The sequence below is a fragment of the Salvelinus fontinalis genome, unplaced genomic scaffold, assembly GCF_029448725.1.
Source record: "Salvelinus fontinalis isolate EN_2023a unplaced genomic scaffold, ASM2944872v1 scaffold_0181, whole genome shotgun sequence".
In the NCBI taxonomy this organism is placed as follows: Eukaryota; Metazoa; Chordata; class Actinopteri; order Salmoniformes; family Salmonidae; genus Salvelinus; species Salvelinus fontinalis.
Window position 1 is genome coordinate 265,357 of NW_026600390.1, and position 26,954 is coordinate 292,310.

The following is a 26,954-nucleotide window of genomic DNA, read 5'->3' on the forward strand; positions in this document are numbered from 1 at the left end:
CCTTGACAGCCAACAGATTCTCTCACACCAGGCACACACACACACACACACACACACACACACACACACACACACACACACACACACACACACACACAAGAACAACACGCTCCCCGGAGAACGGACCCTGTTTACAAACCTACGCTATTGATTATATAGCTCATTTCACACGCTCATCGCCGTAATAGAAAAATGAATCATTTTGGGGGCCGAGACGCCATGGCGTGCCACGATTCCACCACGCCGCGGGATGAGTGTATCAGGGATCCCTCGCTCGGAACGACGATCCAATCGAAAAAAATTTAAAGTGAGGGAGGTGGGGAGGAAGAGCGGGGACTCTATACGCCTTCAGCATCTGTGAAGAGAGCTATTTTCTTCTTTGTCATCTTTAATTTAATGATTTTTTGGGAAGGGAGGGAGGGAGGGAGGGAGGGAGGGAGGGATAGGACCAGCCATGTATCTCCATGTGAGTCTCTGTCCTCTCTTGGTGCTGTTAAAATAATGTCCGGATAGCTCAGTTCAGTCATATGGACTGTAGTCCTGCCAACAACAAGTTGGTATGTGTTTACAACAACAAGTTGGCAGGGCTCCAGTTCTGTGGGCCAACGTGTTCCAAAAGATACTACAATGGGGAACGGAAGCAGGGCGGTAGCTCCACCTCCCTCTCTTTGCGAGTTCTGAGCAAGTCTGTGGGCCAAATGTCCCCTCCCCTTCTGAAATTCGCAAGATGTGAACACCTGTGAAATGGTGATTTGTCCAGATGATCAGTGAGGAAGAACCTGCGCTCTGGGATAAGGTTCAAGGTGAAACATCACGTCTGACAGACGTTAAGTTACCAGTACTGTTACGTGCTTCTGTCTACCAGAGAGAACTATCAGTATACAGCAGTAATATTACTGTACTGTAGTACAGGTCACAGCTTCGGCAGTCCTTGTAGTACAGGTCACAGCTTCGGCAGTCCTTGTAGTACAGGTCACAGCTTCGGCAGTCCTTGTAGTACAGGTCACAGCTTCGGCAGTCCTCGTAGTACAGGTCACAGCTTCGCCAGTCCTTGTAGTACAGGTCACAGCAGCGGCAGTCCTTGTAGTACAGTTCACAGCTTCGGCAGTCCTTGTAGTACAGTTCACAGCTTCGGCAGTCCTCGTAGTACAGGTCACAGCTTCGGCAGTCCTCGTAGTACAGGTCACAGCAGCGGCAGTCGTTGTTGTACAGGTCACAGCTTCGGCAGTCCTTGTAGTACAGTTCACAGCTTCGGCAGTCCTCGTAGTACAGGTCACAGCTTCGGCAGTCCTCGTAGTACAGGTCACAGCAGCGGCAGTCGTTGTTGTACAGGTCACAGCTTCGGCAGTCGTTGTAGTACAGGTCACAGCAGCGGCAGTAATAGAGAGGTTAACCCTGGGCCTTTACCATCTTTTAACACGCCCTCCCCAAGAGACTGGAGCTGGGTGTCCCAAGAGCCTGGAGCTGGGTGTGCCTGGAGCTGGGTGTCCCAAGAGCCTGGAGCTGGGTGTGCCTGGAGCTGGGTGTCCCAAGAGCCTGGAGCTTGGTGTGCCTGGAGCTGGGTGTCCCAAGAGCCTGGAGCTTGGTGTTAAAATTAGTGGGTACATGCAAATTGAGCACACACACTCTCTCACAGATATTTGCACACAGACAACATTATTTTTTACACTTCTGTTTCTGTCTCTCTCACACTGGAGTAAAGAGCAGAAGAGGAGGGAAAGTCTGTTCTTTTAGCAGAAAGTGTGTGTGATTATTTCCCTGTTTGAGAATTCATTTAGAGTTCTGGAGTTTAATAGTATCCGAGGGGTTATCACCGAGTCTGCGCCTATTTTACTCATGTAATTGTCAAGGCTGTCAGTCCTCTCATATGCCCGCTGTTCTTTTCAGCTGGAAATGGACTTTTCCCTTTAAAAGACAGCCTAGTCGCCCGCCTTCTTCCCTCATTGTTATTTTTCGGTGTTAACTCTGGGACGGCTGTCTCTCTCTCCTCAGTGGCTACGTCCCAATTGGCACCATATTCCCTTTCTAGTGCACTGCTTTTGTCACAAGTAGTGCAGTATAAAGGGAATAGGGTGTCATTTGGGATTCTACCAGTCTCTCTTCAGCCGCCAAGACTCTTCCCCAACTGTCTTTGAAGTAGCACAGTGCTTTAAAATGGGGAAAAAATAAGCAGTTTCATTACAGAAGTATGTTCACTCTGACTTCATGATTGATATTCAGAATAATGTACAGACACTCTGAATAATGTATTTCCCTGTAGACTTTTTAAATATGAGGTTGGTATAGATAACATGGCGCATATGAAATGCTTTGGTGATGACCCCTAACTGTGTATATGTACCGTTCCAACATGGGTCAATCAGTGTGTTACCTTTCCATCGCACGACACGGACACAACATAACGCGTATGTAATGGGAAATGTAAAATTGTCGCAAATGATTTGAAAACGGGCCCTTGGGAGCAGCAATGTTGCTGTACTAAGCACACGTTATGGCCTAGATGGTGCTTTCAGAGATGATTTGTGAAATAATTTGCCGTACCACCGCCCTGCACTTAGCAGAGCACATTTATCAAATCAATGCTCTCTGGTCATTGATAAAGCCCAGCTTGATCATTAATGGTGTTCCTATGGAACCAACATTTTACATTCAGCTAGAGCTGTGGTTTTCAACCTGTTGTGAAAAGTAATGTAAAACTGTTTATAATACAAATTGTTTAAACAAACATCTATCTGTAATATATTTAATCTGCTACATTCACTGATAACATGAAGTCTACATTTGACCGCTAAGATATTTAATGTAAAACAATTCTGACACTATGTGAATGGTGGTCCTCGAGCTTTTGATGGTGATTTGGTGGTTCCTAGAAAGGAAAAGGTTGGGAACCACTGAGCTAGAGGAAACTGTGCTACATTACCAGTTAGCGAAGCTTTAAATGTCTTCTCTATAAGCCCACACCACTGCAAGGACGCAACCCTTACGCTATTGTGGGATTTGGTTCTTAGCAAGCCTGTCCCTGGATCTACAAAAAGTGCTGCTTTGCTATTATAGCAAGTGTATTTTTTCCCCAATTATAAAGAAGCAACTTGGTTTTATTGTTAAATCTTGGGAAGAAAATACTGTGCTACACCGTTACAGCATATAACCAGAGAGAGAGGCTGGATGTATTCCATGGAGGAATGTCAGTGAAACTGGTTGTAAGGGGAGTGATTGGAATACTAGGTGATAGAGGATGAAGAGGGGATGGGAAGAGGAGAGCAGGTGAATAATATAGAGGATGAAGAGAAACAGAGTGGAGGAAGAGGAGAGCAGGTGAATAAGATAGAGGATGAAGAGAAACAGAGTGGAGGAAGAGGAGTGCAGGTGAAGAAGATAGAGGATGAAGAGAACAGAGTGGAGGAAGAGGAGAGCAGGTGAATAAGATAGAGGATGAAGAGAAACAGAGTGGAGGAAGAGGAGAGCAGGTGAAGAAGATAGAGGATGAAGAGAAACAGAGTGGAGGAAGAGGAGTGCAGGTGAATAAGATAGAGGATGAAGAGAAACAGAGTGTAGGAAGAGGAGAGCAGGTGAAGAAGATAGAGGATGAAGAGAAACAGAGTGGAGGAAGAGGAGTGCAGGTGAAGAAGATAGAGGATGAAGAGAAACAGAGTGGAGGAAGAGGAGTGCAGGTGAAGAAGTAAAGACAGGGTATAGAGGCTAGCCTACATAAGCTCTACATAAATCAGGCTGGAGCGGTAGAGGAAAGCGCTAGTTGTGTTTTCTCTCCTCAGTCTCCTGATCTTACGAGGTATTGATTGGTCTTCTCATCAGGATGCATGTCACGTCGCCACGGCAGCAGGGCCCTATAGAACCCCCGGTATATCACACACAGCGGTAGAGGTGTACTGTGCTCGAATGCTCCCCACGCCATCCTGTAATGGCCACACCGCCATGCCATTAGCCACCAATTATGCGGCCTTCCAGGAGAATTGCCTCGATGGCCATTTAAGCCTGAGTGGACACACACACACACACACACACAAGGCTGTATAGGCTAGTAGCCTGGTGGTTCCTGTTTTATTTCTAACATTGATAGCCATATGCCTTGTGACTAAGAATAATTTCTGACTATAGAGTTCTGTGATTTGGAGGTTGACTGGAGGTTGACTTCCAAACTCAAAGCATGTGTTGTGTTTTTCTTTAGACCTTTGTGCTGCCTGTATCATGTGTTCAACCCACAGTATCTCTACGTAGTCCAGTACACAGACTTGAGGATCTGCGCCAGCTCATTCTCACACACCTATACTAGTCCCACTAGTCTCTTCAGAACATTTCAATTACCACCCCCCCGCTCCTATGACGTTAATAAAACCCATTCCCCCCGCGACGTTAATAAAACCCATTCCCCCTGCGACGTTAATAAAACCCATTCCCCCTGCGACGTTAATAAAACCCATTCCCCCTGCGACGTTAATAAAACCCATTCCCCTTGCGACGTTAATAAAACCCATTCCCCCTGCGACGTTAATAAAACCCATTCCCCCTGCGACGTTAATAAAACCCATTCCCCCTGCTCCTAGACATTAATAAGACGTTTCCCCCTGACTTCCCACTTCTCTCTGCTTCCCTTGTGTAACTGTATTCCCCTAAGGCACAGGCGTCAAACTCATTCCACGGAGAGCCGAGTGTCTGCAGGTTTTTACTCCTCTCTTGTCTTTGATTGATCTGTTAAGGTCACTGATTAGTTAGGAAGCCCTCTCGCCTGGTTGTCTAAGTCTTTAATTGGACACAAATTTAAAGGAAAAAACTAAAAGCAGCAGATACTCCCCCATGGAAGGAGTTTGACACCCCTGCCCTAAGGTGTACTGCCGCCACGGTAATTTTAAACTAGGAAGCGCCAGGCATTGTTTATTGTTCTCTCAGCAGGCAGCAGCCTATAGCTGGGGAACATGCCACTGTGTGAAGGCTCACGTGTGTTCTGCCACTCAGGCGGATGTGTGTGTTAAAGTTGGAGGCAACATGGATAGAATGGGTTTCATTATAGAAAAAAGTCTTCAACTGTAGTACAGTCTTCTATAACCGGACGCCATGGAGTGGTTGAAAGGACGTGCGTTTTTTGATGGGAGTTTTCACTCTCGTAGAAATGAATATTTCATAACAAAAGCACGTCAAACAGTCTCGTTTGTTGTTGTTGATGAGTAAACAGTATGTTATTCAAGTGGAGTATTTTGCAGCCATTTGATGGTTAGTATCTCAGTCCTGAAGGAATGATGGGTTAAGTTCCACACAAAAAACACATAATTATTAATCTTGCTGATATGAATATGTGTGATGCCTGTGTAAGTTTTAAGCAAACCAGCACAGTACTTGACCAGTAGCAGTATGAATATTAGGCTAATCCACTTCAGTGTAGTCTAATCATGCTGTGAATGGTAACCAATGAGGAAGAGAAAAGGACATTGACATATGACATACGCCACCAGACAAAACAGGTTCACAGTCTGCATGTCCGTCCATGTGTCTGCTCCTCAATGAAATCTCAGACTTCGCCATCCCTTTTTGCTTTTCAACGATTCTTGCCCTCCGGAGTCGAAAACTCTCAGAACAGCCAATCAATCACGAGCCACACCATTCCAGTCCAGACACAGGCTCAACCCTAAGGCAGACATTTCAATCAAACCCAGAGTCATCCATCTTGAGCTCCACGGGTCCACACATTTGTGATTTGTCAAAGAGTCCCCCTCAAAAAAGCCCTCCTTTTAAAATATACGCTTAAGAAAGTGTAAAATGGCCGCCCTTTCTTCACTTCCGTTAAGAAGTCGGTGGAATAGCAGCAGGTGTTTGCTTTTTTCATAACGCCGTCACCAGTCGCATTGCTTTTATGTGACGTGAAGAACAAACGGTGGTTGATTTCGAGACAGTTATTTGAAGGCTCCTCTGAACAGAAATATAGAATGGACCTCCAAGCCTGTGGATTGTTATCCCATCTCATATGTTGCATCCAATTATACACTCCTGTTGTTTATCCTCCCACTATAACTGAATGGATCACGATTACTGTTGTCATAGTTATCAGTATCTTATTATCTTGATGATGGCAGTCTGGTGATATAATGGCAGTCTGAAGCGCTAGCCAGGTTATATCTCTGTCTTTGTTTGTCTGCCCTATCAATATAACCAGGCTTTAATGTGAGTTGGCATGAAGTCCTTTCTTCTCTAGCTAACAGTGGGGTTTAATGTAACGCGTGACGACTGCTCTCCCTCGGTCTCCCTCAAGCCCATCTTCTCTCCCTGCCAGCGTAAAATCTACCTATGCTCCAGTTAAACTGTCTTCATTTGATGCTCGGCTGGCCTGAAAATGACTTCCGTTAAGCTTACACAACCACCACCCCTCTCCCACTCTTCTCTCTTCCCCTTTCTCTTTCTCTCCTTCCCTCTCTTCCTTAATAAAAGTGCCATCTCCAGCAAATGTCCCCTTTTGCAAAAACGTGTACTTCAAATGCTGTTGCGTTTTACATACAGCCTACTGGGCCCTGCTTATAATGGACCACCATTTAATTTCCCAGGTATTAGAGGAGACTTGCTGGGTTTTGAATTGGATGGACTTGTAGGTGGCATTTGAAAAACAGCGTTCCCACCAGGGAGCAAGAGAAATCCATGGAGCGAATCCAGTTCCATGTCTTTAGTTTGGAGTCAGATAAACAGGGGAAGAATCCAGCTCCATGTCTTTAGTTTGGAGTCAGATAAACAGGGGAAGAATCCAGCTCCATGTCTTTAGTTTGGAGTCAGATAAACAGGAAGAATCCAGCTCCATGTCTTTAGTTTGGAGTCAGATAAACAGGGGAAGAATCCAGCTCCATGTCTTTAGTTTGGAGTCAGATAAACAGGGGAAGAATCCAGCTCCATGTCTTTAGTTTGGAGTCAGATGAACAGGGGAAGAATCCAGCTCCAGGTCTTTAGTTTGGAGTCAGATAAACAGGAAGAATCCAGCTCCATGTCTTTAGTTTGGAGTCAGATAAACAGGAAGAATCCAGCTCCATGTCTTTAGTTTGGAGTCAGATAAACAGGGGAAGAATCCAGCTCCATGTCTTTAGTTTGGAGTCAGATAAACAGGAAGAATCCAGCTCCATGTCTTTAGTTTGGAGTCAGATAAACAGGGGAAGAATCCAGCTCCATGTCTTTAGTTTGAAGTCAGATAAACAGGGGAAGAATCCAGCTCCATGTCTTTAGTTTGGAGTCAGATAAACAGGGGAAGAATCCAGCTCCATGTCTTTAGTTTGGAGTCAGATAAACAGGGGAAGAATCCAGCTCCATGTCTTTAGTTTGGAGTCAGATAAACAGGGGAAGAATCCAGCTCCAGGTCTTTAGTTTGGAGTCAGATAAACAGGGGAAGAATCCAGCTCCAGGTCTTTAGTTTGGAGTCAGATAAACAGGGGAAGAATCCAGCTCCATGTCTTTAGTTTGGAGTCAGATAAACAGGGGAAGAATCCAGCTCCATGTCTTTAGTTTGGAGTCAGATAAACAGGGGAAGAATCCAGCTCCAGGTCTTTAGTTTGGAGTCAGATAAACAGGGGAAGAATCCAGCTCCAGGTCTTTAGTTTGTAGTCAGATAAACAGGGGAAGATTCCAGCTCCATGTCTTTAGTTTGGAGTCAGATAAACAGGGGAAGAATCCAGCTCCATGTCTTTAGTTTGGAGTCAGATAAACAGGGGAAGAATCCAGCTCCATGTCTTTAGTTTGGAGTCAGATAAACAGGGGAAGAATCCAGCTCCATGTCTTTAGTTTGGAGTCAGATAAACAGGGGAAGAATCCAGCTCCATGTCTTTAGTTTGGAGTCAGATAAACAGGGGAAGAATCCAGCTCCATGTCTTTAGTTTGGAGTCAGATAAACAGGGGAAGAATCCAGCTCCAGGTCTTTAGTTTGGAGTCAGATAAACAGGGGAAGAAGACTACTACTACATGGTTTAATACGAGAGGCAAATCTGCTCCGCTTGCATCCAATAGAATATAGTCTGTCTTGTGACAGACAGACTGTCACAATAATGGAAAGGGGTATGCTAGATTTGGTTCTATGCTAGTTAGTTCTGCGTTCCCAGATGAGAATATATGTCTCTTTCAGAAACCTCTTCAACTGTATATTCCTTAACCTTGTGCGCTATGGTTGCGCATATGTAACATCTGGAGTTAGGTTTAGTCAGTCATGTTAGCAGTGTGTCCTTGGTTTTAGCTGTCAGTCATGTTATCAGTGTGTCCTTGGTTTTAGCTGTCAGTCATGTTATCAGTGTGTCCTTGGTTTTAGCTGTCAGTCATGTTAGCAGTGTGTCCTTGGTTTTAGCACTCAGTCATGTTAGCAGTGTGTCCTTGGTTTTAGCTGTCAGTCATGTTAGCAGTGTGTCCTTGGTTTTAGCTGTCAGTCATGTTAGCAGTGTGTCCTTGGTTTTAGCGGTCAGTCATGTTAGCAGTGTGTCCTTGGTTTTAGCTGTCAGTCATGTTAGCAGTGTGTCCTTGGTTTTAGCTGTCAGTCATGTTAGCAGTGTGTCCTTGGTTTTAGCTGTCAGTCATGTTAGCAGTGTGTCCTTTGGTTTTAGCTGTCAGTCATGTTAGCAGTGTGTCCTTGGTTTTAGCGGTCAGTCATGTTAGCAGTGTGTCCTTGGTTTTAGCTGTCAGTCATGTTAGCAGTGTGTCCTTGGTTTTAGCTGTCAGTCATGTTAGCAGTGTGTCCTTGGTTTTAGCGGTCAGTCATGTTAGCAGTGTGTCCTTGGTTTTAGCGGTCAGTCATGTTAGCAGTGTGTCCTTGGTTTTAGCGGTCAGTCATGTTAGCAGTGTGTCCTTCAGAAGCCAGTCAGTCTGTCTCATTCCTCTGCCACTGGAGGTGCTGCTCTTTCTGCTAACCTGCCTCTCTTTATCTGGGGGACTCACAAGGGCTTTATGTGTTGGAGTCCAAAAGTGTGTGTGTGTGTGTCAGCGCTATTAGGCACCTGACATCCAATCAAAGGATATGAATCCCTGCTGTGTGTGTGCGTGCGTGCGTGCGTGCGTATGCCACATTTTCTCTCTGGGAGTGCCTGTTGACTAGCCATGACTTACTGCCCACTGTGCCCTGGTCCATCCAGACATCCAGTCTGTGATGCCCACACGCGGTGCCAATGTGTCAGCGCCAGTATTTGGTCAGACAGAGGTCAGACCTAATTGGCAGGACCTGTGGCTGGCACGGGCAGTGGCGGCTGCGGCTGCCTCACCCCAGCAGCTAATTGGCATGGCTGGCTGCCAGAAAGCGGGCAGCTGATCTATGGCTGGCTGGGATTGATGGATGAATGCAGGTGTCAGGAAAGCTGCTTTCTGACAGAGCGCTTGTAAAGTCAATTTACAGCCTCGGAAGCAACGGGCGGCTGCGGTGCGGGTGATGTTGAAGTATTTTTGAAACGCTAGTTATTGTAGAAGTGTCTGAAGCTGAGATGGAATCAGAATCAGCCTTGCTCAAGAGGGATCTGGAAACAGATGGTGTATGAATATTTTTCCTCACCTTTTTGTTTTGTTATGCGTTGTCTTTTTTGGCGTTTTACATTAGAAGAATCTAAAATTCTCTTGGCAGATTAATGGCACAGAGTAACAGCGTGGTTATTAAACTGATAATTGCTGCAAGCCCCATGAGACATTGCCCGCCGCTCCTTAATTGTCTAGCTGTTGAGTGTCCGAAGGTTAGGGAAGCGAGCAGGAGTGAGAAGTCTAGTGGGCCAGATGGGTCACTGTTCTGTTAGTGTTAAGTGTGTGTGTTGCGCAGTGAACTCCCTCGTACACCCAGGCGACCAGCGTTCGCTCCGCACTCTCCGGGCTTGTTTGTTAGCTTGTTTTTTCCTTCTCGCTTCTCCCTCATGGTTTAACTGCAGGATAAATCATATTAATGAGTCTGTTTGGAAGTGAACAGTTGGCCTAGCTAATGACACTAGATCTTTTTAAGGGGAGAGAGTTATGTGGAGGTTGCAGGGTGTACACCAGAGGTATTGGAACCATATGGAGAGGGTGAGGAAGTGCTGAGGTATTGAGTGATGGATGGGAGAAGAATGGACAGATGTAGAAGGGAGGGAAACCAGAGGTGAATAAGTAACGTGGATGAACACACAGCAAGCGAGTAAGAAAGTGAAAGTGGAGGTCTATTGAAGCAGTCAGCCAGCCAGTGGAGGTCTATTGAAGCAGTCAGCCAGCCAGTGGAGGTCTATAGAAGCAGTCAGCCAGTCAGTGGAGGTCTATAGAAGCAGTTAGCCAGCCAGTGGAGGTCTATAGAAGCAGTTAGCCAGTCAGTGGAGGTCTATTGAAGCAGTCAGCCAGCCAGTGGAGGTGTATTGAAGCAGTCAGCCACCCAGTGGAGGTCTATTGTAGCGGTCAGTCAGCTACCCAGTGGAGGTCTATTGAAGCAGTCAGCCAGCCAGTGGAGGTCTATTGAAGCAGTCAGCCAGACAGTGGAGGTCTATGGTGTGGTATGGTGATTTTTCAGTAGCATATTGTGAAGTAATAATGTAATGAAACAGAATCATTAAAAGCTTTAAAGGAACCTGTAACCACACCTGTATAGCATAACAAAAGCCAATATACAAAAGAAATAGACACACATTGTAATCCAGATGCATGCCTGGATAAGAAATGTCATAAAAATTTATGTACTTATGACTATAGCCTGGTGGGTGCTGATATAATCTATATAATGAATTTACTTGTGACTGCAGCCTGGTAGAGGCCCCTATAATTTTTTTAACCAAACTGTCAGTTGCGCCACAAATATAATCGGTTCAGTGATTTATAGAGGCGGGGAAAAAGCCTGCCTCAAAGAAGAACTACGGGTGTGAAAACAATAGTGGCGCGAAGCCAAATATAATTGATCATTAACATAAGGAGGAGTAACTGTATGTGTTGTAAGGATGGAAACTGTATAAAAGGAGTGTGCCGAGGCTGGGAAGACAGTTGATCCATGGACCAGCTCGGCTTGTTACTTTGTAATAAAGTCTACCTTGAATTCACAAGTTCCAGTATCTGAGAAATATTATTGGACCAATATTTCTACGACATCAGGCAGTGGAGGTCTATTGAAGCAGCCAGTGGAGGGCTATTGAAGCGGCCAGCCAGCCAGCGTAGGTCTATTGTAGCGGCCTGCCAGCCAGCCAGCGGAGGTCTATTGTAACGGCCGGGCAGCGGAGGTCTATTGTAGCGTCCAGTCAGCCAGCCAGCGGAGGTCTATTGTAGCGGCCTGCCAGCCAGCCAGCAAAGGTCTATTGTAGCAGTCAGCCAGCGGAGGTCTATTGTAGCGCCCAGTCAGCCAGGGGAGGTCTATTGTAACGGCCGGGCAGCGGAGGTCTATTGTAGCGTCCAGTCAGCCAGCCAGCGGAGGTCTATTGTAGCGGCCTGCCAGCCAGCCAGCGGAGGTCTATTGTAACGGCCGGGCAGCGGAGGTCTATTGTAGCGTCCAGTCAGCCAGCCAGCGGAGGTCTATTGTAGCGGCCTGCCAGCCAGCCAGCAAAGGTCTATTGTAGCAGTCAGCCAGCGGAGGTCTATTGTAGCGCCCAGTCAGCCAGGGGAGGTCTATTGTAACGGCCGGGCAGCGGAGGTCTATTGTAGCGTCCAGTCAGCCAGCCAGCGGAGGTCTATTGTAGCGGCCTGCCAGCCAGCCAGCGGAGGTCTATTGTAACGGCCGGGCAGCGGAGGTCTATTGTAGCGTCCAGTCAACCAGCCAGCGGAGGTCTATTGTAGCGGCCTGCCAGCCAGCCAGCGGAGGTCTATTGTAGCAGTCAGCCAGCGGAGGTCTATTGTAGCGCCCAGTCAGCCAGGGGAGGTCTATTGTAACGGCCGGGCAGCGGAGGTCTATTGTAGCGTCCAGTCAGCCAGCCAGCGGAGGTCTATTGTAGCGGCCTGCCAGCCAGCCAGCGGAGGTCTATTGTAACGGCCGGGCAGCGGAGGTCTATTGTAGCGTCCAGTCAGCCAGCCAGCGGAGGTCTATTGTAGCGGCCTGCCAGCCAGCCAGCAAAGGTCTATTGTAGCAGTCAGCCAGCGGAGGTCTATTGTAGCGCCCAGTCAGCCAGGGGAGGTCTATTGTAACGGCCGGGCAGCGGAGGTCTATTGTAGCGTCCAGTCAGCCAGCCAGCGGAGGTCTATTGTAGCGGCCTGCCAGCCAGCCAGCGGAGGTCTATTGTAACGGCCGGGCAGCGGAGGTCTATTGTAGCGTCCAGTCAGCCAGCCAGCGGAGGTCTATTGTAGCGGCCTGCCAGCCAGCCAGCGGAGGTCTATTGTAGCAGTCAGCCAGCGGAGGTCTATTGTAGCGCCCAGTCAGCCAGGGGAGGTCTATTGTAACGGCCGGGCAGCGGAGGTCTATTGTAGCGTCCAGTCAGCCAGCCAGCGGAGGTCTATTGTAGCGGCCTGCCAGCCAGCCAGCGGAGGTCTATTGTAACGGCCGGGCAGCGGAGGTCTATTGTAGCGTCCAGTCAGCCAGCCAGCGGAGGTCTATTGTAGCGTCCAGTCAGCCAGCCAGCGGAGGTCTATTGTAGCGTCCAGTCAGCCAGCCAGCGGACGTCTATTGTAGCGGCCAGTCAGCCAGCGGAGGTCTATTGTAGCGTCCAGTCAGCCAGCCAGCGGAGGTCTATTGTAGCGTCCAGTCAGCGGAGGTCTATTGTAGCGTCCAGTCAGCCAGCCAGCGGAGGTCTATTGTAGCGTCCAGTCAGCCAGCCAGCGGAGGTCTATTGTAGCGTCCAGTCAGTCAGCCAGCGGAGGTCTATTGTAGCGTCCAGTCAGTCAGCCAGCGGAGGTCTATTGTAGCGTCCAGTCAGCCAGCCAGCGGAGGTCTATTGTAGCGTCCAGTCAGCCAGCCAGCGGAGGTCTATTGTAGCGTCCAGTCAGCCAGCCAGCGGAGGTCTATTGTAGCGTCCAGTCAGTCAGCCAGCGGAGGTCTATTGTAGCGTCCAGTCAGCCAGCGGAGGTCTATTGTAGCGTCCAGTCAGCCAGCGGAGGTCTATTGTAGCGTCCAGTCAGCCAGCGGAGGTCTATTGTAGCGTCCAGTCAGCCAGCGGAGGTCTATTGTAGCGTCCAGTCAGCCAGCGGAGGTCTATTGTAGCGTCCAGTCAGCCAGCGGAGGTCTATTGTAGCGTCCAGTCAGCCAGCCAGCGGAGGTCTATTGTAGCGTCCAGTCAGTCAGCCAGCGGAGGTCTATTGTAGCGTCCAGTCAGTCAGCCAGCGGAGGTCTATTGTAGCGGTCAGCCAGCCAGCGGAGGACTATTGTAGCGGTCAGCCAGCCAGCGGAGGTCTATTGTAGCGGTCAGCCAGCCAGCGGAGGTCTATTGTAGCGGTCAGCCAGCGGAGGTCTATTGTAGCGGTCAGCCAGCCAGCGGAGGTCTATTGTAGCGGTCAGCCAGCGGAGGTCTATTGTAGCGGTCAGCCAGCCGCTGCGTCGGCAGCACCAGCGTGAGGTCCCAATGTCACCAGCACATCCTGAGGGCATCCATTTGCTTTTCTCTTTCTCCCTTTTTTTCTTTCTCTGTCAACCCCTCCATTGTCTTCCCTCACTGCATCACTTTGACCCTCTGCAGATTGTTTCCCCCCTCTTTCTTTCTGTTGTTCCCAGTCCCCCTGGGGAATCTCTCCTCCTGAAGGCAGTAAACCTGTTCCTTCACGTCATACAGTGTGTCCTCTACACTCAGGTCAAGGCCTGCGTCCCAAATGGCACCCTATTCCCTACATTTTGCACTAGAGCTCAGGTCCAAAGTAGTGTACTTTTTCATGGATGAGCTGCCATTTGAGACACAACTGGGGAGTTCTCTGCCTCCCCACCACTCTGTATCCCTAGTGTCTTTTTCTCCCCATTGTTGTGGATGGCTCCTTATAGCCCTGGCCCTAGTTTGGTCTTTGTGTGGTTGTTGTCCACACATCAGGACCACGGAGGTAATGAACAACCAGGGCCTCCTCAGACACTAGCGCCTGTTGAAAGTGACAGATTGGTGGGATCCTCCTGAAGTCCCCCCCTTTCCACAAGCCCCTGGGGAGCCGAGACGGAGATGAAGGCAACTCAAACGCAGGATTATCAGTCAGGATTATCAGTCAGGATTATCAGTCAGGATTATCAATCAGTCGGTTTACAACACGAGCGGCTGATCAGCTAATGACTCAATGTAATATTGATCATTTTACCAAGCATGAGCAGTTCAGTGATATTCCTTAAAGTGTTCCAAATGGATGGAAATGAATTGAGTTATGTTCCTAACTAGCCTAGACGTTTTAGTTATGGTGTTCATTAGGAACATGGCATCTTGCTGAAAAGCACCCTAAAGTAGTCCTCTATCAATACCAAGGCACATATTTCTCTTTAAAAATGTCTTTATTCTTACTATTTTCTGCATTATAGAATAATAGTGAAGACATCAACACTATCAAATAACACTTAGAATCATGTAGTAACCAAAAAAAGTGTTAAACAAATCCAAATATATTTTACTACTTCAAAGTAGCCACCCTTTGCCTTGACAGCTTTGTCTTCACTAATATTCTCCAATGTAGATAACAGTAAAAATAAAGAAAAACCCTTGAAAGAGTAAGCGTGTCCAAACTTTTGACTGGTACTGTATATGAAACACATTCCATTTCAATGTGCTTGAATGTGCTTTGCTATCTTTTATTATGAGCCGTTCTCCCCTCCGCAGCCTCCTGTGGTCTGTATTGATCTTAATGTCACATAGTGAGACACTAGGGGCAGCAGGGTCTAGGTGAGACACCAGGGGGCAGGGCCGGGGGGTAACATCTTTCTATCAGCCCCCATCAGTGATTTAAGGACAGCTGCTGTAGACCAGGCCTAATGTGAGCTCTACTCACAGCCATTGAGCTAGTGACTGAGGAGCGAAAGTTCATTTTTATTCACTGTCCTTAAACAAGCACACACACAAAAGCACACACGCCCTCTGTCCTGCCCAGGTCTGCCCTTTGACCTCCAGAGGCATCCTTATCCATTACTCACTGCTCCAGACTGACACACACGGTGGGACAGACACTTAGGCCTGTGGGTCTCAGCCACACCTCGATGACGTTCGTGTGTGTGTGTGTGCGCGGCATCCGTGGCGTGCTTGCATATGTCGGGAAAGTTGAATGAATTAAATGTAACTCTCCTTTGTGTGTGAGGGGCAAAGGGAGTTTCCGTTGATTACTGGCCATCGTATATCTGCCATCATTATAGGTGTCCTATATAACCTGTCCTAGAGAGAGTAATAGCTGGTGATGAACTTCACCGCTCCTCTGTAGAACTCTGCCTCTTAAGTCTAATTAGCAAGCTGGTAGAATGACTTTAGTGGGGAGAGTCAATGGACTCCTAACAGAAGGGCTGCTCTCTCCTGATGTTTAAGAGCCACTCAGTGTAATATGTTGCTGTAATGCTGCCAGTAAGAGAGACATCGTATCCTCTGCCATCATGTTGATTTGATCTGTGGATGATGCCATTAAAGATGGTGGTGGGTGATGTGGTGTATTGGGTTTAGGAGGTGGTTTGTGTGTGTGTGTGTGTGGGTGGGTGGGTGGGTGGATGTCTAGTGAATGGAGTGTGGGAAAGTGTTTGTGTGCATATCTGTGCATGGTGAATGAAGTGTGTGTGTGTGCATATCTGTGCATGGTGAATGAAGTGTGTGTGTGTGTGCATATCTGTGCATGGTGAATGAAGTGTGTGTGTGGTAGTGAAGTTGTTTGTCGGCACTGCTCGTTTGTTATTGATTGACTAGTCTTCAAATATTCACCTCGTCCAAATTTGACAACCCAAATTCACCTCTCTTTCTGCCATGTTCATCCATATTCATTGACCTGCACTGGACACCCTCTTTTTCTCTCCCCCTCTCTCTCTCTCTCTCTCTCAATCTCTCTCTGTCCCTCTCCTCCCTCCATCTCTCACTTCCCTCACACCACCTCTGTTCCTCAGCCAATTGACACCAGCCAGCGGTCACATTGGCCTGACCCCTGCCCCTTTGCCTGCTGGAGCGGACAGGGCACTGCATCAGAATTAGTTTGTCACCGGGCCCTGTCAAGCAGCTCCGTGATGTATGGGCCCCACCGTGCAACTCTGACCTGTGTGTTGTACCGGTCATTTAGATGGGCTGCCTGAGTGAGAGAGCATTGATTATGATGTAGTGAGGGATGGGGCCAGTCATAGACAGACTCAGCAGTGGTCAAAGACTGAGAGAAGGTTGTGGAAGAAGTGGTTCCAATTTAGTGTGCTTTGTTTGCAATGCCCTCATATACAAGGCTGTCATCAAAGCGTTATGTTAATTAGTTCTGTAATTGTAGCTAAACCGAGTGAGTTATCTTTCAGCGTGTGCAAAAGTTGGGAGAGCGTATGAATCCTGACTAGAAATGGTGTGTACATGCTTATGAGGTAATGCAGGTCTCCATCATCACGTTCCCTAACGCTCTCAGCTCTCAATGCGGCAGTTATTTTTATTTCCGCTCTTTACCTTCCTTTAGAAGTCTTTAAAGAGTGAGGGAGTTGGAATGAAAGTCGGCTCCTGACACAGCACATTGTGCTTGTGACACACACACACACACACACACACACACACACACACACACACACACACACACTGTTTGCATTTTTGCCCCCTTCACACAGCAGCCAAACTGCAGCACTCTGCTAATTAAAAAACATGGCTGCCTCTTATTTATTCGCCGGCAGCTAATTGATATTCAGCGAGACGTTCTGCCCCCTAAACGATGTTTAATCTGACGATAGGGTCTCTAAGGCCTGCTCTGTCAGCCAGATGCAGACAGTATGGAGACAGTATGAGAACAGTTTGTGTAACTACAGTACCTTTACTTTGGTGTCATGTCCAGGGATGGTTTCCCAAACGCATCGTAGCACCTAGATCACCTTTCATCCATTTAGTTTAGTAATTAAGAGGATCTTAGTGCTACGATGCTTTTGGGAAATCAACCCTGGACATGGTCCCAAACAACATGAGAGGATATGTCTATTTTAGTTCCTCTTGGTCATTACTTTTCTCTCTCTTTATTTCTTTCTCTCTCTTGCTCTCTTGGTTCTCACAACTTCCTCTCTTTCTCTGTCCCTCCTGAGTGCCACATGTCAGAGGAGCGGTGGCCAGCCTGACAGCTCACTATGAGGGCCACATGTCAGAGGAGCGGTGGCCAGCCTGACGGCTCACTATGAGTGCCACATGTCAGAGGAGCGGTGGCCAGCCTGACGGCTCACTATGAGTGCCACATGTCAGAGGAGCGGTGGCCAGCCTGACAGATCACTATGAGTGCCACATGTCAGAGGAGCGGTGGCCAGCCTGACAGATCACTATGAGTGCCACATGTCAGAGGAGCGGTGGCCAGCCTGACGGCTCACTATGAGTGCCACATGTCAGAGAAGCGGTGGCCAGCCTGACAGATCACTATGAGTGCCACATGTCAGAGGAGCGGTGGCCAGCCTGACGGCTCACTATGAGTGCCACATGTCAGAGGAGCGGTGGCCAGCCTGACGGCTCACTATGAGTGCCACATGTCAGAGGAGCGGTGGCCAGCCTGACGGCTCACTATGAGTGCCACATGTCAGAGGAGCGGTGGCCAGCCTGACGGCTCACTATGAGGGCCACATGTCAGAGGAGCGGTGGCCAGCCTGACGGCTCACTATGAGGGCCACATGTCAGAGGAGCGGTGGCCAGCCTGACGGCTCACTATGAGGGCCACATGTCAGAGGAGCGGTGGCAAGCCTGACAGCTCACTATGAGGGCCACATGTCAGAGGAACGGTGGCCAGCCTGACGGCTCACTATGAGGGCCGGGCCACATGTCAGAGTAGCGGTGGCCAGCCTGACGGCTCACTATGAGGGCCACATGTCAGAGGAACGGTGGCCAGCCTGACGGCTCACTATGAGGGCCGGGCCACATGTCAGAGTAGCGGTGGCCACCCTGACGGCTCACTATGAGGGCCACATGTCAGAGGAGCGGTGGCCAGCCTGACAGCTCACTATGAGGGCCACATGTCAGAGTAGCGGTGGCCAGCCTGACGGCTCACTATGAGGGCCACATGTCAGAGGAGCGGTGGCCAGCCTGACGGCTCACTATGAGGGCCACATGTCAGAGTAGCGGTGGCCAGCCTGACGGCTCACTATGAGGGCCACATGTCAGAGGAGCGGTGGCCAGCCTGACGGCTCACTATGACGGCCACATGTCAGAGGAGCGGTGGCCAGCCTGACGGCTCACTATGAGGGCCGGGCCACATGTCAGAGGAGCGGTGGCCAGCCTGACGGCTCACTATGAGGGCCACATGTCAGAGGAGCGGTGGCCAGCCTGACGGCTCACTATGAGGGCCACATGTCAGAGGAGCGGTGGCCAGCCTGACAGCTCACTATGAGGGCCGGGCCACATGTCAGAGGAACGGTGGCCAGCCTGACGGCTCACTATGAGGGCCGGGCCACATGTCAGAGGAGCGGTGGCCAGCCTGACGGCTCACTATGAGGGCCACATGTCAGAGGAGCGGTGGCCAGCCTGACAGCTCACTATGAGGGCCACATGTCAGAGGAACGGTGGCCAGCCTGACGGCTCACTATGAGGGCCACATGTCAGAGTAGCGGTGGCCAGCCTGACGGCTCACTATGAGGGCCACATGTCAGAGGAGCGGTGGCCAGCCTGACGGCTCACTATGAGGGCCACATGTCAGAGTAGCGGTGGCCAGCCTGACGGCTCACTATGAGGGCCACATGTCAGAGGAGCGGTGGCCAGCCTGACGGCGCACTATGAGGGCCGGGCCACATGTCAGAGTAGCGGTGGCCAGCCTGACGGCTCACTATGAGGGCCACATGTCAGAGGAGCGGTGGCCAGCCTGACGGCTCACTATGAGGGCCACATGTCAGAGGAGCGGTGGCCAGCCTGACGGCTCACTATGAGGGCCACATGTCAGAGGAGCGGTGGCCAGCCTGACGGCTCACTATGAGGGCCACATGTCAGAGGAGCGGTGGCCAGCCTGACGGCTCACTATGAGGGCCGGGCCTCATGTCAGAGGAACGGTGGCCAGCCTGACAGCTCACTATGAGGGCCACATGTCAGAGGAACGGTGGCCAGCCTGACAGCTCACTATGAGGGCCACATGTCAGAGGAGCGGTGGCCAGCCTGACGGCTCACTATGAGTGCCGGGCCACATGTCAGAGGAGCGGTGGCCAGCCTGACGGCTCACTATGAGTGCCGGGCCACATGTCAGAGGAACGGTGGCCAGCCTGACGGCTCACTATGAGGGCCACATGTCAGAGTAGCGGTGGCCAGCCTGACGGCTCACTATGAGGGCCACATGTCAGAGGAGCGGTGGCCAGCCTGACGGCTCACTATGAGGGCCACATGTCAGAGTAGCGGTGGCCAGCCTGACGGCTCACTATGAGGGCCACATGTCAGAGGAGCGGTGGCCAGCCTGACGGCGCACTATGAGGGCCACATGTCAGAAGAGCGGTGGCCAGCCTGACAGCTCACTATGAGGGCCGGGCCACATGTCAGCGGAACGGTGGCCAGCCTGACGGCTCACTATGAGGGCCACATGTCAGAGGAGCGGTGGCCAGCCTGACGGCTCACTATGAGGGCCACATGTCAGAAGAGCGGTGGCCAGCCTGACAGCTCACTATGAGGGCCACATGTCAGAGGAACGGTGGCCAGCCTGACGGCTCACTATGAGGGCCGGGCCACATGTCAGAGGAACGGTGGCCAGCCTGACGGCTCACTATGAGGGCCACATGTCAGAGGAGCGGTGGCCAGCCTGACGGCTCACTATGAGGGCCACATGTCAGAGGAGCGGTGGCCAGCCTGACGGCTCACTATGAGGGCCACATGTCAGAGGAGCGGTGGCCAGCCTGACGGCTCACTATGAGGGCCACATGTCAGAGGAGCGGTGGCCAGCCTGACAGCTCACTATGAGGGCCACATGTCAGAGGAGCGGTGGCCAGCCTGACAGCTCACTATGAGGGCCACATGTCAGAGGAGCGGTGGCCAGCCTGACAGCTCACTATGAGGGCCGGGCCACATGTCAGCGGAACGGTGGCCAGCCTGACGGCTCACTATGAGGGCCGGGCCACATGTCAGAGTAGCGGTGGCCAGCCTGACGGCTCACTATGAGGGCCACATGTCAGAGGAACGGTGGCCAGCCTGACAGCTCACTATGAGGGCCGGGCCACATGTCAGAGGAGCGGTGGCCAGCCTGACGGCTCACTATGAGGGCCACATGTCAGAAGAGCGGTGGCCAGCCTGACAGCTCACTATGAGGGCCACATGTCAGAGGAGCGGTGGCCAGCCTGACGGCTCACTATGAGGGCCGGGCCACATGTCAGAGGAATGGTGGCCAGCCTGACGGCTCACTATGAGGGCCACATGTCAGAGGAACGGTGGCCAGCCTGATGGCTCACTATGAGGGCCACATGTCAGAGGAGTGGTGGCCAGCCTGACAGCTCACTATGAGGGCCACATGTCAGAGGAGCGGTGGCCAGCCTGATGGCTCACTATGATAAATCACCTTTTATCCAACCTTTTCATTCTCCCTCTCTCTTCCCTTTTTCAAGTTTGCTTCCATTTTCTTTCTCCACTTCACCCCCCTCTCTCTCCCCCCTACAGCCTTTTCATTAGAGGAACAAAAGGGGATCGGTGGTCATGGAAGTCTGTCCCATTGTTTGGGCTTTATTATGATTAGATTATCTTTAGGGCCACTGAATGGGGTTAATCAGTGGGAAGTAATCCTGACTGTGTGTGTCGTCTGAATTAGGCCATATGAACTACTGTAGTCCAAAGAGAAACTCTTAACACCTGCTACACGATCACACACACAGAGAAGAAAAACAAAGTCCCTGGACACATTTCTGTCACTGCTTCCCTTTTTTAATGTCCCTTTTACTACGCATTTCTCTCTACCCACTCTGTAAGCACAGCTGCTCTGCTGGGTGTGTGCTGTGTGTGTGTTTGGGATCAGTTTGTGTGTTGACGTGTCTGAGCCATGTTTGTGTCTGGGCGTGTGTGTTTCTTTTGTCTTTCTCCATCTGTAATCATGGTGATACAAAGTCCTACCCGCCCCTCTCAGATGTCTCAAGCTTGATTGAGCTGTGGAAGGGAGACAGTGTTTTGGCACACAGGTTTGGGCTGCCCAGTACACTATTACATTTCATGGAGCACGTCTTCTGACAGTCACTTATTGCACAGCTCAGTCAGTCAGTCAATGTAGTTCAATCTTTCTGTCAGTCAACTTAGGTCAGTCTTTCTGTCAGTCAATTTAGTTCAGTTAGTCTGTATGTCTTTCAAGTCAGTTAGTCAGTCGTGTCTGCTAGTCTGTCAGTCAAGTCCGTTAGTCAGTAAAGTCACTCTGTATTTTAGTCAGTCAGAATAGGTCCCATATAGGCTATTGAGACTTTGGCTTCACTATAATAATATCTAATATCTACCCACCACTGCCCTCGCTTCATACTCGTCGCCAAACCCACTGGCTCCAGGTCATCTACAAGACCCTGCTAGGTAAAGTCCCCCCTTAGCTCGCTGGTCACCATAGCAGCACCCACCTGTACCCAACACGCGCCTCAGCAGGTATATCTCTGGTCACCCCCAAAACCAATTCATCCTTTGGCCGCCTCTCCTTCCAGTTCTCTGCTGCCAATGACTGGAACGAACTACAAAAATCTCTGAAACTGGAAACACTTATCTCCCTCACTAGCTTTAAGCACCAGCTGTCAGAGCAGCTCATAGATTACTGCACCTGTACATAGCCCATCTATAATTTAGCCCAAACAACTACCTCTTTCCCTACTGTATTTATTTATTTTGCTCCTTTGCACCCCATTATTTCTATCTCTACTTTGCACATTCTTCCACTGCAAATCAACCATTCCAGTGTTTTACTTGTTATATTGTATTTACTTCTTCACCATGACCTTTTTTTGCCTTTACCTCCCTTATCTCACCTCACTTGCGTGTAGACTTATTTTTCTACTGTATTATTGACTGTATGTTTGTTTTACTCCGTGTAACTCTGTGTTGTTGTATGTGTCGAACTGCTTTGCTTTATCTTGGCCAGGTCGTAATTGTAAATGAGAATGTGTTCTCAACTTGCCTACCTGGTTAAATAAAGGTTAAATTAAAAAATAATAATAATAATAATATGCAATGGAATTCTGACTGACCCTGAGCCTCACAACGGCCCTCAGTAGAATAGTAGCTGTCGCCTTCACAACGGCCCTCAGTAGAATAGTAGCTGTCGCCTTCACAACGGCCCTCAGTAGAATAGTAGCTGTCGCCTTCACAACGGCCCTCAGTAGAATAGTAGCTGTCGCCTTCACAACGGCCCTCAGTAGAATAGTAGCTGTCGCCTTCACAACGGCCCTCAGTAGAATAGTAGCTGTCGCCTTTACAACGGCCCTCAGTAGAATAGTAGCTGTCGCCTTCACAACGGCCCTCAGTAGAATAGTAGCTGTCGCCTTTACAACGGCCCTCAGTAGAATAGTAGCTGTCGCCTTCACAACGGCCCTCAGTAGAATAGTAGCTGTCGCCTTTACAACGGCCCTCAGTAGAATAGTAGCTGTCGCCTTCACAACGGCCCTCAGTAGAATAGTAGCTGTCGCCTTTACAACGGCCCTCAGTAGAATAGTAGCTGTCGCCTTTACAACGGCCCTCAGTAGAATAGTAGCTGTCGCCTTCACAACGGCCCTCAGTAGAATAGTAGCTGTCGCCTTCACAACGGCCCTCAGTAGAATAGTAGCTGTCGCCTTCACAACGGCCCTCAGTAGAATAGTAGCTGTCGCCTTCACAACGGCCCTCAGTAGAATAGTAGCTGTCGCCTTCACAACGGCCCTCAGTAGAATAGTAGCTGTCGCCTTCACAACGGCCCTCAGTAGAATAGTAGCTGTCGCCTTTATAACGGCCCGTAGTAGAATAGTAGCTGTCGCCTTTACAACGGCCCTCAGTAGAATAGTAGCTGTCGCCTTTACAACGGCCCTCAGTAGAATAGTAGCTGTCGCCTTCACAACGGCCCTCAGTAGAATAGTAGCTGTCGCCTTTACAACGGCCCTCAGTAGAATAGTAGCTGTCGCCTTTACAACGGCCCTCAGTAGAATAGTAGCTGTCGCCTTCACAACGGCCCTCAGTAGAATAGTAGCTGTCGCCTTTACAACGGCCCTCAGTAGAATAGTAGCTGTCGCCTTTACAACGGCCCTCAGTAGAATAGTAGCTGTCGCCTTCACAACGGCCCTCAGTAGAATAGTAGCTGTCGCCTTCACAACGGCCCTCAGTAGAATAGTAGCTGTCGCCTTCACAACGGCCCTCAGTAGAATAGTAGCTGTCGCCTTCACAACGGCCCTCAGTAGAATAGTAGCTGTCGCCTTCACAACGGCCCTCAGTAGAATAGTAGCTGTCGCCTTCACAACGGCCCTCAGTAGAATAGTAGCTGTCGCCTTTACAACGGCCCTCAGTAGAATAGTAGCTGTCGCCTTTACAACGGCCCTCAGTAGAATAGTAGCTGTCGCCTTCACAACGGCCCTCAGTAGAATAGTAGCTGTCGCCTTCACAACGGCCCTCAGTAGAATAGTAGCTGTCGCCTTCACAACGGCCCTCAGTAGAATAGTAGCTGTCGCCTTCACAACGGCCCTCAGTAGAATAGTAGCTGTCGCCTTCACAACGGCCCTCAGTAGAATAGTAGCTGTCGCCTTCACAACGGCCCTCAGTAGAATAGTAGCTGTCGCCTTCACAACGGCCCTCAGTAGAATAGTAGCTGTCGCCTTCACAACGGCCCTCAGTAGAATAGTAGCTGTCGCCTTCACAACGGCCCTCAGTAGAATAGTAGCTGTCGCCTTCACAACGGCCCTCAGTAGAATAGTAGCTGTCGCCTTTACAACGGCCCTCAGTAGAATAGTAGCTGTCGCCTTTACAACAGGACTCAATAGGTACAGTGGTTATAATGGCTTTGACTTGACCTCAGGGCTGGTGATGGTTACAGTGGAGAATTGTGAAGGAGGAATGTGTGTGTGTGTGTGTGTGTGTGTGTGTTTAATGTGGATTTGAATGTGTATATAGATGTAGGATCTTAATTGAATCACTCTTTTGTTGCTGAGAATTTGCAGGAAATGCAGATGAGTTTCGTGATTTCCATAAATTAGAGGTGCTCTATGCAGAAATTGCTCCGCCATTTCCTGGTTGCCAAAATTGTCATAGTACGCCTAAGTTCAGTTTGTGACAAAACGAGCAAGTATAGTGTAGAGCTCTCAAACTCAACTTTAGAAGTCAGTTCCATTGCATCTTTTAATTGTTTCCCTCTAATCAGGGACTGATTTTAGAGCTGGGATACCAGTAGTGTGGAATGAATGACCAGATAGAATAGAAAAGCAGCAGGCTCCAACCTTCGTAGGGAAGTGTTGAATACCCTGGTGTAGACAGGAAAAGTTACTTATTGCAGCTTTAACTGAAAACCCACACTAACACACAGTTATATTAACAGTATTGCACTTTTCATGGAGCCTACTTTTGTCCAGCTAATAGCCTAACCACCAATCAAGCAACATTATGGACTAAACGTTCATAAGGATTATTTTAGCTGAGACTATAGATCAAATTAAGATCCTACATCTATGTGTGAAAGATGGAGAGCGAGTGAGTAAACATGAGTTTGTGTTTGCTCAAGCATAAAGCGTTGTGGCGGTCAGTCACTCCCAGTTTTTGAATACTAAACAAGTTGAAATTTCATTTTGAAGATGTTCAACGTTTTATCAGAACTCTGCTCTCTGCCTTTCTTCCTCTCGTTCTCTTTAAATGCTTCCTGTCTTCAGGAGATTACACGGAAGGTAAGACTGGAGCGCGGAGCTCCCCATCTCTCGCTCTCTCTCACTCTCTCTCGCCTCCCATCTCGCTCTCTCTCTCGCTCCCCATCTCGCTCTCTCTCTCGCTCCCCATCTTGCTCTATCTCGCTCCCCATCTCTCTCTCTCTCGCTCCCCATCTCGCTCTCTCTCTCGCTCCCCATCTCGCTCTCTCTCTCGCTCCCCATCTCGCTCTCTCTCTCGCTCCCCATCTCGCTCTCTCTCTCGCTCCCCATCTCGCTCTCTCTCTCGCTCCCCATCTCGCTCTCTCTCTCGCTCCCCATCTCGCTCTCTCTCTCGCTCCCCATCTCGCTCTCTCTCTCGCTCCCCATCTTGCTCTATCTCGCTCCCCATCTCTCTCTCTCTCGCTCCCCATCTCTCTCTCTCTCGCTCCCCATCTCTCTCTCTCTCGCTCCCCATCTCGCTCTCTCTCTCGCTCCCCATCTCGCTCTCTCTCTCGCTCCCCATCTCGCTCTCTCTCTCGCTCCCCATCTCGCTCTCTCTCTCGCTCCCCATCTCGCTCTCTCTCTCGCTCCCCATCTCGCTCTCTCTCTCGCTCCCCATCTCGCTCTCTCTCTCGCTCCCCATCTCGCTCTCTCTCTCGCTCCCCATCTCGCTCTCTCTCTCGCTCCCCATCTCGCTCTCTCTCTCGCTCCCCATCTCGCTCTCTCTCTCGCTCCCCATCTCGCTCTCTCTCTCGCTCCCCATCTCGCTCTCTCTCTCGCTCCCCATCTCGCTCTCTCTCTCGCTCGCCATCTCGCTCGCCATCTCGCTCTCTCTCTCGCTCCCCATCTCGCTCTCTCTCTCGCTCCCCATCTCGCTCTCTCTCTCGCTCCCCATCTCGCTCTCTCTCTCGCTCCCCATCTCGCTCGCTCCCCATCTCGCTCTCTCTCTCGCTCCCCATCTCGCTCTCTCTCTCTCGCTCCCCATCTCGCTCTCTCTCTCGCTCCCCATCTCGCTCTCTCTCTCGCTCCCCATCTCGCTCTCTCTCTCGCTCCCCATCTCGCTCTCTCTCTCGCTCCCCATCTCGCTCTCTCTCTCGCTCCCCATCTCGCTCTCTCTCTCGCTCCCCATCTCGCTCTCTCTCTCGCTCCCCATCTCTCTCTCTCTCGCTCCCCATCTCTCTCTCTCTCGCTCCCCATCTCGCTCTCTCTCTCGCTCCCCATCTCGCTCTCTCTCTCGCTCCCCATCTCGCTCTCTCTCTCGCTCCCCATCTCGCTCTCTCTCTCGCTCCCCATCTCGCTCTCTCTCTCGCTCCCCATCTCGCTCTCTCTCTCGCTCCCCATCTCGCTCTCTCTCTCGCTCCCCATCTCGCTCTCTCTCTCGCTCCCCATCTCGCTCTCTCTCTCGCTCCCCATCTCGCTCTCTCTCTCGCTCCCCATCTCGCTCTCTCTCTCGCTCCCCATCTCGCTCTCTCTCTCGCTCCCCATCTCGCTCCCCATCTCGCTCTCTCTCTCGCTCGCCATCTCGCTCGCCATCTCGCTCTCTCTCTCGCTCGCCATCTCGCTCTCTCTCTCGCTCGCCATCTCGCTCGCCATCTCGCTCACCATCTCGCTCTCTCTCTCGCTCGCCATCTCGCTCTCTCTCTCGCTCGCCATCTCGCTCTCTCTCTCTCTATCTCTCTCTCTCTCGCACCCCATCTTTCTCTCTCTCTCTCTCTCTCGCACCCCATCTTTCTCTCTCTCTCCCTCTGTATAGGGTCTTGTGTAGGCTTTGAGGTTGATTTCCTCAGAGCTGACAGTCTTGTATCATAGGGGAGATCAGCTGGAGTCAGATGGGTGTTTATTGAAGGTCACTGTAGAAAAGAGCAGTACTGGTATCACAGGGTCATAAATAAAGAGAGCAGGCCTTCCATTGTCCTGGTCTGATGCTATCTCCCCTGTCAGACTGCAGTGTGGCTACACACACACACACACACACACACACACACACACACACACACACACACACACACACACACACACACACACACACACACACACACACACACACACACACACACACACACCGGTGTCCTTGAAAGTAGCAGAAGGCAATGAGTGAGAAGGCTGTCTCTTGGCATCCCCCATCACTTCCCAATAACCCATGCCCCAATAACCCACGTCCACATCCACTCATGGCTCTGGTAATGGAAAGTGTGTTGTCCATTTTTTCTGTTCTGTATCC

At 50.2% G+C, this 26,954-nt stretch overlaps 1 protein-coding gene across 3 annotated transcripts in view; it reads left to right on the forward strand.

The window, feature by feature from the left end:
* LOC129844148 (MICOS complex subunit MIC19-like) overlaps window positions 1-26,954 on the forward strand; it is a gene marked incomplete at its 3' end in the record, with an annotated part of 78,789 nt that overhangs the window by 35,629 nt on the left and 16,206 nt on the right. For 2 of the 3 annotated variants that reach the window (XM_055912554.1, XM_055912557.1), the window contains 1 exon segment: window positions 24,761-24,775. In XM_055912554.1, coding sequence (XP_055768529.1) covers window positions 24,761-24,775 — 15 coding nt within the window. 3 annotated transcript variants of the gene reach the window in all.